Genomic DNA, 16,646 nt, shown 5'->3' with positions numbered 1-16,646 from the left:
GTCAATGAGAAGCGCACACTGAGACATTAAGTTGTATTATCAGCCATTAGGCAAATTTCACAGTTCTTGTGGGATTCATATGCAAAAGTGTGGTCTTATGCGACATACTCAAAGCAAGATTCCTAAAGCTGAAATATGTTGTTATTGCTTATTTTTCATTATAATGAAATACACTAACAAATTTCTAACAGCAATTAAGTTCTTCTGTTTTATACCCAGACAATACTAAAACCTTTTAATCAATTAAACTGTATAATTTGTTGCTGGAAAATGTAGTCAAGATCACTAACACATAGTGGAGCTCAAAAGAGGTGTGGTCAAATTCCTTGAGGAAAAAGTTAATTAAAACACTACCAATTATTAAGAAATGCCATCCTAGATTTTAAGACCCTTGACCAAGTTTCTACTAAAAGAAAAGTTCAAGAGGATTTCTCTGGACACTGTTATTCCCCTTCTAATCCACAAAGACTGGCTCTGTTAGCTGGATCTCAAGGTTAATGTAAGGAAATTCTTCTTTACGGAGAGGGTGGTTGATGTGTGGAATGTGCTCCCGAGGGAGGTGGTGGAGAAGAAAATGGTGACAGAGTTCAAACAAGCATGGGATGAACACAGAGGATCTCTAATCAGAAAATAATGGGTTTTCATTGACAGAACTAAGGTCAGTATTGGACAGACTTGCATGGCCTGTGTCCCGTTTATGGACATTCAGTTGAGGACGGGCTGGGGAGGGCTTTGATGGCTGGGATGGTTAAGATGGGCTGGAGTGAGCTTTGATGGGGACTCTAGTAGATAGAAGCTAAGCACACTACCGGGCAGGGCTCTGGGTTTCTGGCCCAGAAATATCTAAGAAAAAGGGCCATTTAAACTAAATAATTAATTTATGGGGCATGTATGGTTGGACAGACTGGATGAACCGTTCAGGTCTTTATCTGCCATCAGTTACTATGTTACTATGCTATATACACTCACGTGCTCTTTAGATTTCTATTAGGGAAGCATCTTCTATATCATATATTGAACTTTGGTCATATTTGGATTCATGTGTTAACACAAAATATCTTTGCGCCAAATAATTTTTGATGAATTAATCTGGGATAATAAACTTTCCTCTTATGGGAGGGGCCATAGGTATCCGGGCCAATCTGTCTTAGGTCCTCCTCCCTCTGCATTCCAGGATGCACTGGGAAGGAGAAGGCCCGTCATTTTGCAGAGGGCACATCCCTCTTTCTGGATTTCTACAAATGACAAGGTATTGGGGGAGGGGAGTTGAGAGTATCCATGAACTGGGGGGGTCTGACCTGACTCCCCTCAGGCCACCAGGGCCTTTTTTTGGGAACTTTGGTGGGGTGGTGGTGGGGCGTCGGAAGAAGGAGTCTTCGTGTTGGGGGGGGGGGGGAGAATGTGGGGATGAGGGGGGGGGGTGGTCTTGCCAGAGCAGGAAGGAGTTGGCATCCCTCCTGCCAATTTTTTTTTTATTTTTTTATTTTTTAGTAAGGGGGTTGGAGGTGGGACAGGGAGGGAGGGGGGGTCAATTCTATGGAGGGCTACCTGGTGGCAGGAGGGAGTGGGCATCCCTCCTGCCTCTTTTTTGTTCAGGGCATTGTTGGGGTGAGGGTGGGGTTGGCATTGCACAACTTCGGCACAACTTTTTTTTTCTTTTTTATGGGGGACAAATATTGTGTGTGTGTGTGTGTGTGTGTAACACATCTGTACCCATAAAAAAAATTTTAAAAAAGAAAGAATAGGGTAGACCTGTCGGTAATTTTGGGTCCATAGCAGCCATTACTAGATGCCTTAATGATGTGGATCGGGATGGTGCAGATAAGTTTGAAAAGGGGGGACTTTTCTTGAAGCAGCCTAACGGCGAAACATGTCGGATGTGACAGGTCCCTTCCCGATGCGATAAAAGAGAAAAAGCAAAGTTAACAATTAAGATAATATTTTATTATAAATATTAAGTTATTGACGTTTGCATATAGCACTTTAAGAGTTTGATAAAAAAATATAAAATTCAGAAACATGAAGAAAATAAGAATATAATATGGGCTAGTGCAGAAGCCATAGCCATAAAGAAATATTTGGCAGCCAAGAAGAATGTGTGCGGACCAAATGGCAGGGTAAAGATTCTTTTTTTAAAAAAAGTTCATCGGGCCGTACCAGCTCTTTCAGGAGCCCATTCTGAGGCGTGTGAGCTTCGCTCCGCCCTTCCCCCGAGCCAGCGGAGTAAAGATTTAAAAAGAGTCCATCGGGCCGCGCCGAACCAGTCAGTGGGGAAAAGATTTAAAAACAGTTCATCGGGATGCACCGAGCCAGCGGGGTAAAGATTCTTTTTTAAAAAAAAGTTCATCAGGCTGCACCAGCTCTTTCAGGAGCCCGTTCCGAGGCTGATCTATTCACGCAGAAAATTTGACCATATCACCAATGCCTACCTAGACTCACACTGGCTACCGATACGAGCTCGAATCCAATTCAAATTCTATTGTCTCTTATTCAAAGCAACAAACTGAACTGCACCCACCTATCTCAACAACCGTCTAAATCATAACAGCATATCCAGACCAAGAAGAACCCAGACCCTATTCTCCTACCCACCACTCAAGGGAACTCAGCGCAAAAAAATGTACGACGGCCTCCTAGCGACGCAGGCAGCAAAGCTGAACCCCTCCATCCTCAACCTGCTGACAACTACAAGTGACTTTAAATCATTCCGAGAAGAAATCAAAACTCTGCTTTTCAAAAAAACTATACAACCTTCTTATCCCCCTCGCTTCCTCCCCCCTCCACGCAAACTACCAGCTAACCTCCTCCCTTCTACTATTATCAGCCCTATGACCCTATCAAGAAACCAACCCTAAACTTCTTCTTCCCTTCTAGTGATCCTAACTCTCCCCTTTGCCTTACTATTCAACTCCCCTAATCTGTAATTCCCCTGCATCCACTGTATAAGCGTCCCCTAAATGACAACTTCCTGGAAATGTCCAGCAATCTTATACTGTAAATTGTATCTTCCTGGAAATGTCCAGCTACCTTATACTGTAATCCACTTAGAACTGCAAGGTACAGGCGGAATAGAAGTCACTAATGTAATGTAATGTAATGATAGAATGTAGTAAGGAAATCAAAGAAGATAAATGACATTGAATTATATACATTACTGTGAATGGTCTATCAATGTCTTACTTTTGACTTCGAGATCTACTGTTTAACGATGTTAGGGCATCAATCGGAGGGTTCTTCACTTATCTCCCGCTATGATCCCCTTCCGAGAGCTACGCTCAGCTGTTAAGTCCCTCCTATCTGTGCCCTTCTCTTCAACTGCTAACTCCAGACTCCATCCCTTCTGCCTTGCTGCACCATATACTTGGAACAAGCTGCCCAAATTCCTATGGCAGGCTTTATTGCTCAGGCAGTGTTCAAAGCCCAATTAAGAGCCCACCTCTTTGAGAGTACTTTTGACTCCTAACTCCTCTCATCTCATCCTATATGTCATGTCTGTCTGTCTAAATTAGATCATAAGCTCTTCTGAGCAGGGACCGTTTTTATGTCAAAATGTACAGTGCTGCATAGGCCTTTCAGTGCTATATAAGTGATAAATAATAGTAGTAGTGGATGTGGGTGGAGGTGCTGCTGCATGGAGACTCTCTGGAAGAGAAAGGGCTTCCCGCTGCCAGGTAGCTGGGCTGAAATGCCTTGCACCAGATAGCCCTGGTTGGAGGGGAAAAAAGGTGCAGAGAGTAGAGCGATCCAGGGCTCACTAGGCCACCAGGGAATTTTTCTAGGATAGGGGTCAGGGCTGTGGCAGTTGTGCTCTTTACTTTTTTCTCCCCCATTTCCTTCTGAACCAGTCCTTGCTCATGCATTTACAGGAAGGGAGACATTGATATATTAATGGTCACTGTGACAAACCACTAAAAATTATCACAGTCTGCTTTTTTTTCCTTTTCTTGTCATATTTTAATGACACACCAAGTTGCATTCTGTTAGCTTACTGCATTAAGTGCAAAAAATGTTTGTAGTGCAAGTGTTAAAATGGTGTGTGTTGAAACTTAGTGCACTGTTTTTAAAATATAGCTTATTACATTAGCCCCTAAATGGGTCTTTGAGGCAGTAGAACCTGGTCACTACGAGAAGCAGGATTTGAGCTATGGTTTTCCAGCGCTCATCTGATTACTCAACCATTAAGCCATAACTTTTTGGAGGCTTTATCAGAGCATTCAGTATGGGAAGGGGTGTGTGGAGAGAATGGAGACTTGTATACCACCTTTATGTGGCTTTGGCATTTCAAAGCGGTGGGCACTGGAGGATTGAGTGACTTGCGCAGGATCACAAGGAGCAGCACTGGGATTTGATCTTATAACCCAGCAGCTCTACCAGTGAGCCACTAAGCAGAAGTGCTCTGATTTGAGGGAGAAGAAGAGAAATGGAGCATGCCTTAGTTTGCTAGTCTCCTATAGGGAAATTAAAGGGCTCATGATGGAGCTGAGATTAACTATTGGGTGGTACACATTTTATTTGTCACTAGTTTGTTTGACTCTAGCCACTGGAATAATAATAGCTGCTTAATATGCTAACATAAACCTTGAAGGGCTTAACAAGAACATTATTTTTTTGAATATCACTAATTACCTGCTAAAATGACATCTGAAATGCAAATTAAATACCTGCCATTCCATTTTCAAATAAAGCTTGGCCAAGATTTGCTCTCCCTCAAAAGCAAGCACATCTTTGGGGCTTGATTTCCTAAGGTATTAGATGTGGCATTAGAAGCTTACTTGCCTTTATTTGTAATCGCTGAAACACTTTTTATTTTGAAGACATTATAGTTAGACATGAATAGTTCATTTTTGTTATATACAGTTTATAAAAATAATGTATATGGTATCGGAGAAGTCTTTTTATAATATATTTCTGAAGAACATTTTAGGGCTACTCTTTTTTTTTTTTTTTAACGTGCTCAAGTCCAATGTGATTGCATTTCTTTAGTGAAGAACCTCTAAATTGTTTAGGTGATCTATAAGCTGTTTTAGTTAGCTTTTATGTGTTGCCTTTTTTTTATCCCACAAAGCCCAGGCCAGTAGTTAACTTAGTGCACATTTTAACCAGGTTTTCATAGTGAGAGCATGCAGGCAGAGGCATGTTCAGAAAGGAGTGTCGACTCATTCCAAACTGGCCGTCACAGCTGCATTTTTCTACAGAACCTCTTTGCTAGAAGCTCAGTAACTTCAGCTGGTGAATCTTTTCCTCTCCATTCACCATTCCCCAATGTTATATTCCTGTACCCCACTTCCAACTAAGCCAGTATTTCATCCAGTTTAGGATGAAAACATGATTAACAAGACATGCCAACAGTTTTAGAAAGACTGCACAAAATTAATGGTGTAAAATATTTATTTTCCTCTCATCATCTAGGAAATTGTTGCAAAGATAAAATCATTTTTTTTTCCAATTTGATTTCTTCTTTAAGATACAAAAATGCCCTTTTTCTAAGATAGAGTAAACTCATAATATACCAGTAATTTACATATAACATCTAACTTACACACACGCATACTGTACTGTATAAACACACTTTTAAAAGCATTTTCTGTGGACAATGGATGGTCCTGCTTCATCGTACTCTTGTTTACTGATCCACATTTGCTGGAAGGTGGATAAGGAAGCTAGGATAGAACCGCCAATCCATACAGAGTATTTACGTTCAGGAGGAGCAATAATTTTTATTTTCATGGTGCTGGGAGCTAAAGCAGTGATTTCTTTCTGCATACGATCAGCAATGCCAGGGTACATAGTGGTTCCACCAGACAGAACATTGTTAGCATAAAGGTCCTTTCTAATGTCAATGTCACACTTCATTATACTGTTGTAAGTTGTCTCATGGATGCCAGCAGATTCCATGCCAATGAAAGATGGCTGGAAAAGGGTTTCAGGACAGCGGAAACGCTCATTGCCAATTGTTATTACCTGACCATCGGGTAACTCATAGCTTTTCTCCAGAGAGGATGAAGAGGCTGCTGTGGCCATTTCATTTTCAAAGTCCAAAGCTACGTAGCATAATTTCTCTTTGATGTCACGGACAATCTCCCTCTCTGCAGTGGTGACAAAGGAGTAGCCACGCTCGGTAAGGATTTTCATGAGGTAGTCAGTGAGGTCACGGCCTGCTAGGTCCAAGCGCATAATAGCATGAGGCAGTGCGTAGCCTTCATAGATGGGTACATTGTGGGTCACACCATCACCAGAGTCCAGCACAATACCAGTGGTTCGACCAGAGGCATAGAGAGAAAGCACTGCTTGTATTGCAACATACATAGCTGGCACATTAAAGGTTTCAAACATAATTTGAGTCATCTTCTCACGGTTGGCCTTTGGGTTGAGAGGTGCTTCAGTCAGCAATGTTGGGTGCTCTTCTGGAGCAACACGCAGTTCATTATAGAAAGTGTGGTGCCAGATCTTCTCCATGTCATCCCAGTTGGTGATGATGCCATGCTCAATAGGGTATTTTAGAGTGAGAATACCCCTCTTGCTTTGGGCTTCATCACCTACATAAGAATCCTTTTGTCCCATACCAACCATGACGCCCTGGTGTCGTGGCCGACCCACAATAGATGGAAAAACTGCCCTGGGAGCATCATCACCAGCAAACCCTGCTTTCACCAGACCGGAGCCGTTGTCACAGACCAGAGCAGTAGTTTCTTCATCATCACACATGATTGTTCTGTCAACCTTTTCACTTTTAGCAGGGCTCTGTGTTCCTAGGCAGTTGTTCTTACCAGTGCTGGATACTGCTGTTTGCTTCTCTCTTAAGCTGTCTCTTTTATACTTCTTCCCCTCTCTTCCTTTTCCCAAGTTTAGGAAAGCCTTGCATTTCAGCTGGAATTCCCCACATCTTTTTCCCTATTTGGTTCTCTTGGGGACTGATCAGTGGGGCCCTCTGTTAACTTGTGAAGCCATAAAAGGCAATGTCAGCTTGAGTCGCTGGGACTATGGTCAGCTCTGAATATGGAACAAGTGACAGACAGATTTCTCTAAGACAGCTGAGAGGAAAGAAACTCACACTTTACCATATGTGAAGAAAACAAATAGTCAGGCTTGTTCAAATGCCTGCATTCATCTTCTAATGTCCATCCAAGGAAAACTATTTTTTAGGAGTGATAAGATATTGAAGGCACACACAACTGTTCTAACATTGCAGGCTTACATGAAGATATCCTTCTTTATTCTTTCTCTTCCTACCTTCCCCTTTTGTAAAAGTACACAATCATGAATATTTGCAAATTGTTTTTTAAAACCACAAAAGTTCTTCAAAAATTACATAAAATGTTTGCTGTACATTACAACAGTTAAATAAAAAAGTAAACAAGATACTGCATATTGGAAAATTTTTCCTGCCATCATATTTAAATAATTTTTCTGTGCTAGTATTTTGGTAACGTGTCATGACTCTTTAATATATCTTGCTCATTGGAGCCTTTTAGTCTTCAAATGAGCTATGTTGGCTTTTTATCCTATAAGAGAGAAAACTACTATACTGCGTATGGTGTAACCATTATTGCTTAGGATTGTCTGATTTCTATTTTGTAGCAAGATTTGTCATTTGTTGAGCAAGCATAAGAACATAAAAATTACCATACTGGGACAGACATCCATCCATCAAGCCCAGTATCCCTTGTCCAAAAGTGGCTAACCCAGGTCCCAAGTACCTCTCATTCTGACATCCCCTTCAAGTACATGTACCTTATCTTTCTAGGAGCTGGAACAAACCATTTTGGATTCGAGTTTGGCCATAATTACTTGCTTTCCTAAATCTGAGCTCAGAACAAGTTACTGTCAGGTTTGTACACGTTAGTTCCCTGCCTTGGATGCCAGTACAGGGTGAAATAACTTGCCCAAGGAGCATCAATGGGAAAAGCAAGACTCCTGGTTCCAGACTAGCGCTCTTAACTACAGAGCTACTTCTGTAAACTGTGTAAACAGTAGCAAAATATTTGATGAGGCCTAATGCTACCTGGCCCATGATGAGCACAACTGAAGTGCACACGCCATCAAGCTTTTTACTTTACTGGACATCTGCTTGGGATACTCTACCCCTCACTGTCTACAACATTCCCTCTCTCAAGGAATTTAAAGGTGCCCCAAGACATGGCTATTCACTCAAGCCTTCTCACCCAGGTAACATAGATATGTGGACTCCCTGACCAACCTAACATACAAATACAGATTACCAGTTCTGCCAGGCCACCCATGCAGTTATTGCCCTCCAGATTGTCCTCCTACACCATGTTACATGTTGAACAAGTTGATACATTAAAGCTTATTTCGATACAGCGGCATTCAGAACCCTAGTCCAATCCCTCTTACTGAGTCTACTTGACTACTGTAACATCGCCTATTTAGCAATTTCCCAAAAGAACATGCAGCGTTTACAATTGATGCAAAATGCAGCGATCAAACTGATCTTTGGGCTGAGGAAGTTTGACCACGTGACATCCTACTACCGGCAGCTGCATTGGCTGCCAATGGAGGCGCGCGTAAAATTTAAATTTGCCTGCTTCTGCTTCAAAGCACTACACGGACTTGCCCCTAAATATATAACTGACCTTTTTGTCTTCTCAGCCAACAGACACAAGAGAAGCTCACGTTCCAACTTCGTTTCCCCCCAGTGAGAGGTTGTAAACTGAAAAACCACCATGAACATCTTCTCTCGCTCCAAGCAGCATCATGGGGTAAAGACCTAGAACAATTGCTTTCGCCCACTACTTATGAGGAATTTAGGAAACGTCTGAAAACACACCTGTTCCTAAAGTATCTAGACAACTAATCCTCTCTTCTCTCTCCCCTCTATAGCGATTAACTTGTTCTATTGATCACTCTCTCCTCAAAAATGGATTTCCTGTCTTATTAACCCTCTTTCTTCTTCCCCTCTTAAAGTCAATCGATTTGTACCTTTGCTTAATCTTTGTAAATCGCATAGAACTTCACGGTATTGCGATATATAAGCTGTTATTATTATTATTATTATACTTGCCTTTCCCAATATCATTCTTTTTCTTACATGTTGATTCCCTTATTAGAATGTCCTCCAAAATTAGTCTTTCACTCCTTTAGATGCTCTCCTTTCCTATCTACATATTGGCATTCTCCTACTTATTTGAAACCGTTTTTAGAGTGTAAACCGCTTAGACCTGTCGGGTATAGGAAATGTTAGTATGCCATGGAGGGCATAATGGGAGGGATACCCTCTATGTGGTGATGAGGAAGAGACACAGACACAGACACATAAGCTTGGTGTGTGCCAGAAGCAGGTGAGACAGATTTGTGTATGTGGAGAGAGGAAAAGGGAAAATCAGAATGGTGAGTAGGTGGGCAGGAGGAGAGTGTGACCACGGTAACAGAGCATAGAAATTAAAGCAGTTCAATATGCACACATGCAGAAAGCACTTTTGCTTTCTGCGCACATGCAGAAAGCAAAAGTGTAATTTTAGGCCCTTTTGGCCTTTTTACCTTTTCCTTATCAATTAGGATTGGCCTAAAGTTAAACTATATCCAACTGAATGAAAAAACATTGTAGTATTCCTGCTGTTAGATCATTCACCCTGGAGGCTGAATGTAAACTAAGACAATAGCATTTTTCCTGGATACATTTTCTTTTAATCTGGCGGTTTTGGACACTGGTTATAGGGTGGCAAGTTATTAACTCTTCATATTACCTTGTTACCCGTTCTGAGCTCGTTGCAGAGGACGGGATATACAACTAATCAAATAAATAAATAAATATTGCAAAAGGCCTAGAGCAGCAGAGCTCCCCAGACTGTGAGGTGTTGCATAGGATGCAATTGTCCTTTGGGGCCCAGAGATCGCTTTCTGTGGCTGTGTGAATTGGGGGTCATGGCTGCAGAAAGATCGGCGAACTGTCAGAAAGGATGTGCTGGCTCAGTCGTTGCACTTGGATCTTAGCTCCTCTTTTATTCTGTGTACTGCAAAAATGCACTTCTTTTTTTTTTTAACAAATTTGTGTCTGTTAATGTTGGAGATTGTGTTTATTCTATGACTAGTCTTTAAGCCCGTTACATTAACGGGTGCTAGAATAGATGCGTCTGTCTGTTTCTTTCTTTCTCTCTCTCTCTCTCTCTCCTTGGTTGCTGGCTGTGTCCTTCTGTCTTCCCTGCTCCCCCTCCCCGAGCAAAGCTGTCTTCCCCTAGAACACCCCTCCCCCCCAAAGCAGCCCCCTTTCCCTCTCCCTAACTGTCTCTCCATGGCCCCTTCTGTCTTCCCCCCCGAGCAAAGCTGTCTGTCCTAGCACACCTCTCCCCCCAAAGCAGCCCCATTTCCCTCTCCCTGTCTCTCCATGGCCCCTTCTGTCTTCCCCCAGAGCAAAGCTGTCTGTCCCCAGCACACCCCTCCCCCCTAAGCAGTCCCCTTTCCTTCTCCCTGATTGTCTCTCCATGGCCCCCCTTCTGTATTCCCCCCAGAGCAAAGCTGTCTGCCCCCTAGCACACACCTCCCCCCAAAGCAGCCCCTTTTCCTCTCCCCCTGTATTCCCGTTCTTACCCTCCCTCCATCCCGGCGTCTTCTGGCCTGCTCCTCTTCAAAGCAGCCTGCAATCGTGGCTGGCTTTAGTGAACCTCGCAGTTCGCTCTCCAACTCGGTAGCACGTTCCCTCTGACGCGATCCCGTGCTTCAGAAGGAATGTGCTACTGAGGTTGGAGAGCGGCCTTTGCGGTTCGCTAAAGCCGGCCATGATCGCAGGCTGCTTTGAAGAGGAGGATCAGCGGTGGCGGCGGTTGGTGAGTGAGGGCGGGAGGGGGGAAGCTCCAGTGTGTTCCCTGCCGAGGACGCGGGCAGGGAGAGAGCTTGCCTGCGCTTCCTCCAGTGATTGGCGAGTAAGGGCGGGAGGAGAGAAGTGGCCAAAGTGATCCCTGCCGCCGCGTTCTAAAATAGAATCTGGCCACGGATCAGAAAACACGGCTGCAGGGATCACGAAACCCTAAGTGCGCATGCGCGCTTAGGGTTTTATTAAATAGGATATAGATCCACAAGGTCAAGCTTAGACTGACTGTGATTCAGCTTGTTAAAGAACATCAATTAGAGGTCCGTTAGAATAAGGATTGGAAGGTAAATTCAATGAAGGTTTTTCTAATCATTTAGTGCAATACACCCTTAGTGCTATCCAAACTTCTTTTTGGAATGTGGAACAAATACTTACATTAAAAGTCATAGTTTTGTATTTTTATCATTGATGCTTCTGATCATTGCCAAATGACTTGATATTTGGTGTATCTGACTTTCAGAACTGTGCAATTTGTGTCTTCACAGTCTGGCAGTTTGAAATTCAGAGGCCTGTACAGTGACTGGTAGAACTCTGATTAAAGCTGTAAAAGCCAAGGAAGCAGTTGGATTTAGTATTCCTGTGATAGTTGCATGGGCTTGTTCCCCAGGGAGACTTCAACTTAAATACTGCAGAAACTCAATAATGCAGCATGTTGTAATAACATTTTAAGTGTGGGAGGAGGGAAGGCAGAGTACGTTTATATGATATAAACAATTCACATTTCTTTTGCTATGGCTGTAAATAGCAAAAGAACCATTCTTTGTCTATTGGATGATAGTTTCTACTCAATAGATTTTACTTTAAATTGAAAAAGTTATTCTGCTTTGATTTTCAGTATTAAGAACATAAGAAGTTGCCTCCACTGGGTCAGACCAGAGGTCCATCCCGCCCAGTGGTCCACCAGGTCCTTTGACCTGTGAAGTGATTTGACCATTTTTATATCCTACCTCTGCTTCTATCTGTACCCCTCAATCCCTTTATCCTTTAGGAACCTATCCAAACCTTCCTTGAACCCCTGTACTGTGGTCTGGCCTATCACAACCTCTGGAAGAGCGTTCCATGCGTCTACTACCCTCTGGGTAAAAAAGAACTTCCTAGCATTTGTTCTGAACCTGTCCCCTTTCAATTTCTCCAAGTGACCCCTAGTGCTTGTGGTTCCCCACAGTTTGAAGAATCTGTCCTTGTCCACTTTCTCTATGCCCTTCAGGATTTTGAAGGTTTCTACCATGTCCCCTCTAAGTCTCCTCTTCTCCAGGGAGAACAGCCCCAGCATTTTTAACCTGTCAGCGTATGAAAAATTTTCCATACCTCTTATCAGTTTTGTCGCTCTTCTCTGGACTCCCTCGAGTACTGCCATGTCTTTCTTGAGGTACGGCGACCAGTACTGAACACAGTATTCCAGGTGCGGGCGCACCATTGCACGATACAGTGGCTTGATGACTTCTTTCGTCCTGGTTGTGATACCCTTTTTGATGATGCCCAGCATTCTGTTTGCTTTCTTTGAGGCTGTCGCACACTGCGCCGATGGTTTCAATGTTGTGTCCACCATCACCCCTAGGTCTTTTTCAAGGTCGCTCACCCCTAGCAATATTCCCCCCATTTTATAGCTGAACATCAGGTTCTTTTTCCCTACATGCATGACCTTGCATTTATCCACATTGAAACTCATTTGCCATTTTTTTTGCCCACTCCTCTAGTCTCGTCAGGTCCCTCTGCAGGTCTTCACAATCCTCCTTGGTTTTGACCCTGCTACAGAGTTTGGTGTCATCAGCAAATTTAATGACCTCACATTTCGTCCCCATCTCCAGGTCGTTGATAAATATATTGAACAGGAGTGGTCCCAACACCGATCCCTGAGGGACTCGCTCGTGACCCGTTGCCAGTCTGAGTAATGCCCTTTTACTCCAACCCTCTGTTTTCTGCCCGCCAGCCAGTGTCTGATCCATCGGTGTACATCCCCTTGCACCCCGTGATTCCACAGCTTCTTAAGCAGCCTTTCGTGAGGTACCTTGTCGAAGGCTTTTTGGAAGTCGAGGTAGATGATGTCTATGGCTTCCCCCTTGTCCATCTGGCTGTTTATTCCCTCAAAGAAGTACAGTAAGTTCGTGAGGCACGACCTACCCTTGCAGAAGCCGTGCTGGCTCGCCTTCAGTTGTCCATTTTTTTCTATGTGCTCGCAGATTGTGTCCTTGACCAGTGCTTCCATCATCTTTCCCGGGACCGAGGTCAAGCTCACCGGCCTGTAGTTTCCCGGATCTCCTCTTGATCCCTTCTTAAAGATGGGCGTGACATTTGCTATTTTCCAGTCTTCTGGGATCTCCCCAGTTTTCAAGGATAGATTACATATTTGGCAAAGTGTTTCCGCTATTTCGTTTCTCAGCTCCTTTATTACCCTTGGGTGGATGCCGTCCGGTCCCGGTGATTTGTCGCTCTTCAGTCTGTCTATCTGTCGGAGGACATCCTCTCGGCTCGCCTCTAATTGGACCAGCTTTTCATCGTGGTCTCCATTTATGATCTCCTCAGGTTCTGGGATATTGGATATGTCCTCTCTCGTGAAGACTGACGAGAAGAACTTGTTTAATCTGTCAGCTATCTCTTTTTCCTCTGTTACCACTCCTTTCCTGTCTCCGTCGTCCAATGGTCCCACTTCCTCCCTGGCTGGTTGCTTCCCCTTCACATACCTGAAGAATGGTTTGAAGTTTCTTGCTTCCCCCGCCAGTCTTTCCTCATACTCTCTTTTTGCTTTCCTAACCTCTCGGTGGCATTCTTTCTGGTGCCTTTTGTGCTCCTTCTGGTTGTCCCTTGTTGGGTCCTTTTTCCATTTTCTGAAAGATGATTTCTTGTCACTTATCGCCTTTTTTACTGCATTGTTTATCCATGCCGGGTTTCGAGCTCGATTCTTTTTGCACCCTTTCCTAAACCTTGGGATGTACAGGTCTTGTGCCTCGTGCACCGTGCCCTTGAGTAGGGCCCAGGCTTCCTCTATGGTCTCCATCTTCATTGAGCTGTTGCTGAGCTTTTTTCTCACCATTTTCCTCATGGCCTCGTAATTTCCTTTTCTGTAGTTGAGTGCTGTCGTTGTGGTTCTTTTCACTTTTTGTGTTCCTATGTTTAGTTTGTACTGTATCATGTTGTGATCGCTGTTTCCTAATGGTGCTAGTACTACCACCTCCTTTGTGGGTCCCCCTAGCCCATTGAGGATTAGGTCCAGAGTGGCATCCCCTCGCGTTGGTTCCGTGACCAGCTGTTCCATGTAACAGTCCCTCGTTGCCTCTAGGAATTTAGTTTCTTTCGTGCAATTTGAGTGTCCAGTGTTCCAGTCTATTCCAGGGTAGTTGAAATCCCCCATAACCACCACACTTCCAATTTTGCATACCTGCCTCAATTCGTCCTCCAGGTCCTGGTTGTTTGTTTCTGGCTGTCCTGGTGGGCGATAGTACAGTCCCAATTTGATGTCTGCTCCATTTCCTCCTGTCAGTTTAACCCATATTGATTCCAAGCTGTCCGCCCTTACTGTCGTTTCCATCCTGGTTGAAGGAATGGAGTCCTTTATATACAGTGCTACTCCTCCACCCTTCTTGTGTGTCCTGTCCCTCCTATAGAGTTTGTACCCTGGCAGGGCCACATCCCATTTGTTGTCCTTGGACCACCATGTCTCTGTGACTCCTATTATGTCCAAGTCCTCTTTACTGGCTATAACTTCTAGCTCTCCCATTTTTGTCCTTAGGCTCCTGGCATTTGTATATAGGCAAAGTAAGTCCCGGTTGGTTACCTTCTCATTTGGTTCTCCTCATGGTTTGGTGCTCCTGTTGATCCCCTCACGGTCTGCCAGTCCCCGAGCCTCGTTCTGTTCACCTTCCTCCTGTGGTGTGTCTATCCCGTTCTCCGTCCGCTTCTTCGATTTTGGATAGCCCTCTGTTTCCGGCTGTTTCCTCATTTTGTCGCTCTTTAGTTCCATAAGTTCCTTGGATCCCTGCAAGGCGTCTTTGGGTTTTAGTCCAGAAAATGTCAACACAGTCTCGAGCCCTCTATTGCCATTTCCTGATTCAGTATCCTTGCTTGATACTGTGGTCCGATGTGTCGAGGTCAGATCGACTATCGGCTTTCCCCTTGTTATCAGTTTAAAGCCATGTTTATGCTGGTCTGGATGTTGCGTGCCAGCATCCTCGTCCCAGCCGCGCTCAGGTGCAGTCCGTCTCTCCTGTAGAGCTTGTTTTTCCCCAGGAAGGTTGTCCAGTTCCGTACAAAGTGGAAACCCTTCTCATCGCACCATCTCCTCAGCCATCCGTTTATTGCTTGCAGCTCGATCTGTCTCCTTGCATCTGCCCTCGGTACTGGCAGGATCTCTGAAAAGGCTATCTTCCTTGTCCTCAGCTTCAGTTTCCTCCCCAGGATCTTAAACTGCTCGGTCAGTGTAGTTCTGTTGAAGTTCCGTCTGCTGACATCATTTGTTCCTTAGCAAAACAGCAGATGAATCCAGAGACTAGTATATAGACTGGGTATAGCTCACATCGACCAGCAGGTGGAGATAGAGAAACTGATTAACAGTTGGCCTTATAGCCTGGTGTTCCTCCTGTTGATTCAGTTTTGCTCTATCTCCCAGCAGGGGTGGAGCTAGCTCTCTAGCTCCTGGATCTTGGCTGGTTCCGGGTGAATTGGTGTTCCGTTGTATGCCTCTGTTGGGACTAGCTCTCTTCAGCAGGACAGGGGTGCCTGGCTGAGCGGTGCCGGCTTTGGGGGCTACACCTGGGCCCTCCCAGGTCCCTTCCCCACCCTCCCCTCCGGTGGATAGAGGGGTTTTCCTTGGACGCTGCAGGATTTTTCTTCATTCCAGTTAAAAAAAACAACAACAAAAAAAAAACATTCTTCCTGCCTGTGCTGAGCCGTGTCGATTTTGAATCGGCTTTCAGTCTAATTACCAACTGTTGCCTGGCGTCCGGTGGGGCGGTCGGAAAATCAGGTGGTGAGTGATTTTTTCTTGCTCTTTGTCGGCGTTGTTCTGAGTGTCGTTTCCGATTGCCGGTTCGGGTTGGGGGGAGGCGTTAGCGCGGCGGCTTTCTTCGCGTGTACAAAAAAAAAAAAACCAAACAAAAAAAAAAACTTTATTTGCCAGAACGAAGGATGGCGGCAGAGGCTAGTCAGCGGTGTTCGCGCTGTGGGAAGCGCAGAACACTGTCGGGCTTCTGCTCTGCCGGTTGTTCTGACTCACCGGCAGAAGATGCGTTTTTACAGGCGTGTGATGTCGCCATTTCCCGTGTCAGGGAAGCTCGTTCAAAGTCCCCGGCTCTCGAGGTCGACTCGGGTTTGCTACAGGGCTCGTCCACGACTGAGGGGACTTCAGCGGCGGTCGGGGAGCCAGGAGCGTTAAAAGGAGTCGCGGCTCCGCTCCCAGGCGCGGATCAGGTCGGTTCAGCATCGCTTAGGGCGGGCTCGTTCTCTCCAGAATTTATTATGCTGTTGCACCAGGCTTTCATGTTGCAGAGCTCTCAGCCTGCTCAGCCGGTGCCTGTGACCTGTCCGTCTCTTCCTGTGCCTTCTACTTCTTTTGTGAATTATAATAGTGCAAGACCAACTGCGGGTGCTGTGGGGTCTCCAGGGCAGGCGCAAGTTGTGAAGAAACGCAGACTCGCGACCGCAGACGCAGATGATACGTTTCCAGTATCCCCTTTTTCTCTCCCCGAATCGTTAGAGGAAGGTGAAGTCTTGGATTGGGAAGCAGAGGATCCCCCGGGTCGGGAAGTGGATGACCCTTCCGCTCTCCGTCTCTTTCATAGAGAAGAGCTTTCTTCCTTAATTTCAAAGGCATTGCAAGGTTTAAACA

General features: G+C 44.7%; 2 protein-coding genes across 2 annotated transcripts in view; one reads left to right on the top strand and one right to left on the bottom strand.

Annotated features, from left to right (window-relative positions):
- Window positions 1–16,646, top strand: part of MED13L (mediator complex subunit 13L) — an 802,147-nt gene that overhangs the window by 182,201 nt on the left and 603,300 nt on the right. The window lies entirely within an intron of this gene.
- On the bottom strand, window positions 5,371–6,798 carry LOC117365171 (actin, alpha cardiac muscle 1). Its single transcript, XM_033955210.1, has one exon. The coding sequence runs from the start codon at window positions 6,703–6,705 to the stop codon at window positions 5,572–5,574; it is 1,134 nt and encodes a 377-aa protein (XP_033811101.1). The 5' UTR covers window positions 6,706–6,798; the 3' UTR covers window positions 5,371–5,571.

This window comes from Geotrypetes seraphini, chromosome 8 (genome assembly GCF_902459505.1).
Source record: "Geotrypetes seraphini chromosome 8, aGeoSer1.1, whole genome shotgun sequence".
Lineage (NCBI taxonomy): Eukaryota > Metazoa > Chordata > Amphibia > Gymnophiona > Dermophiidae > Geotrypetes > Geotrypetes seraphini.
Note: the sequence above shows the minus strand (reverse complement) of the source record. Positions and strands in the feature narration are given on the sequence as shown.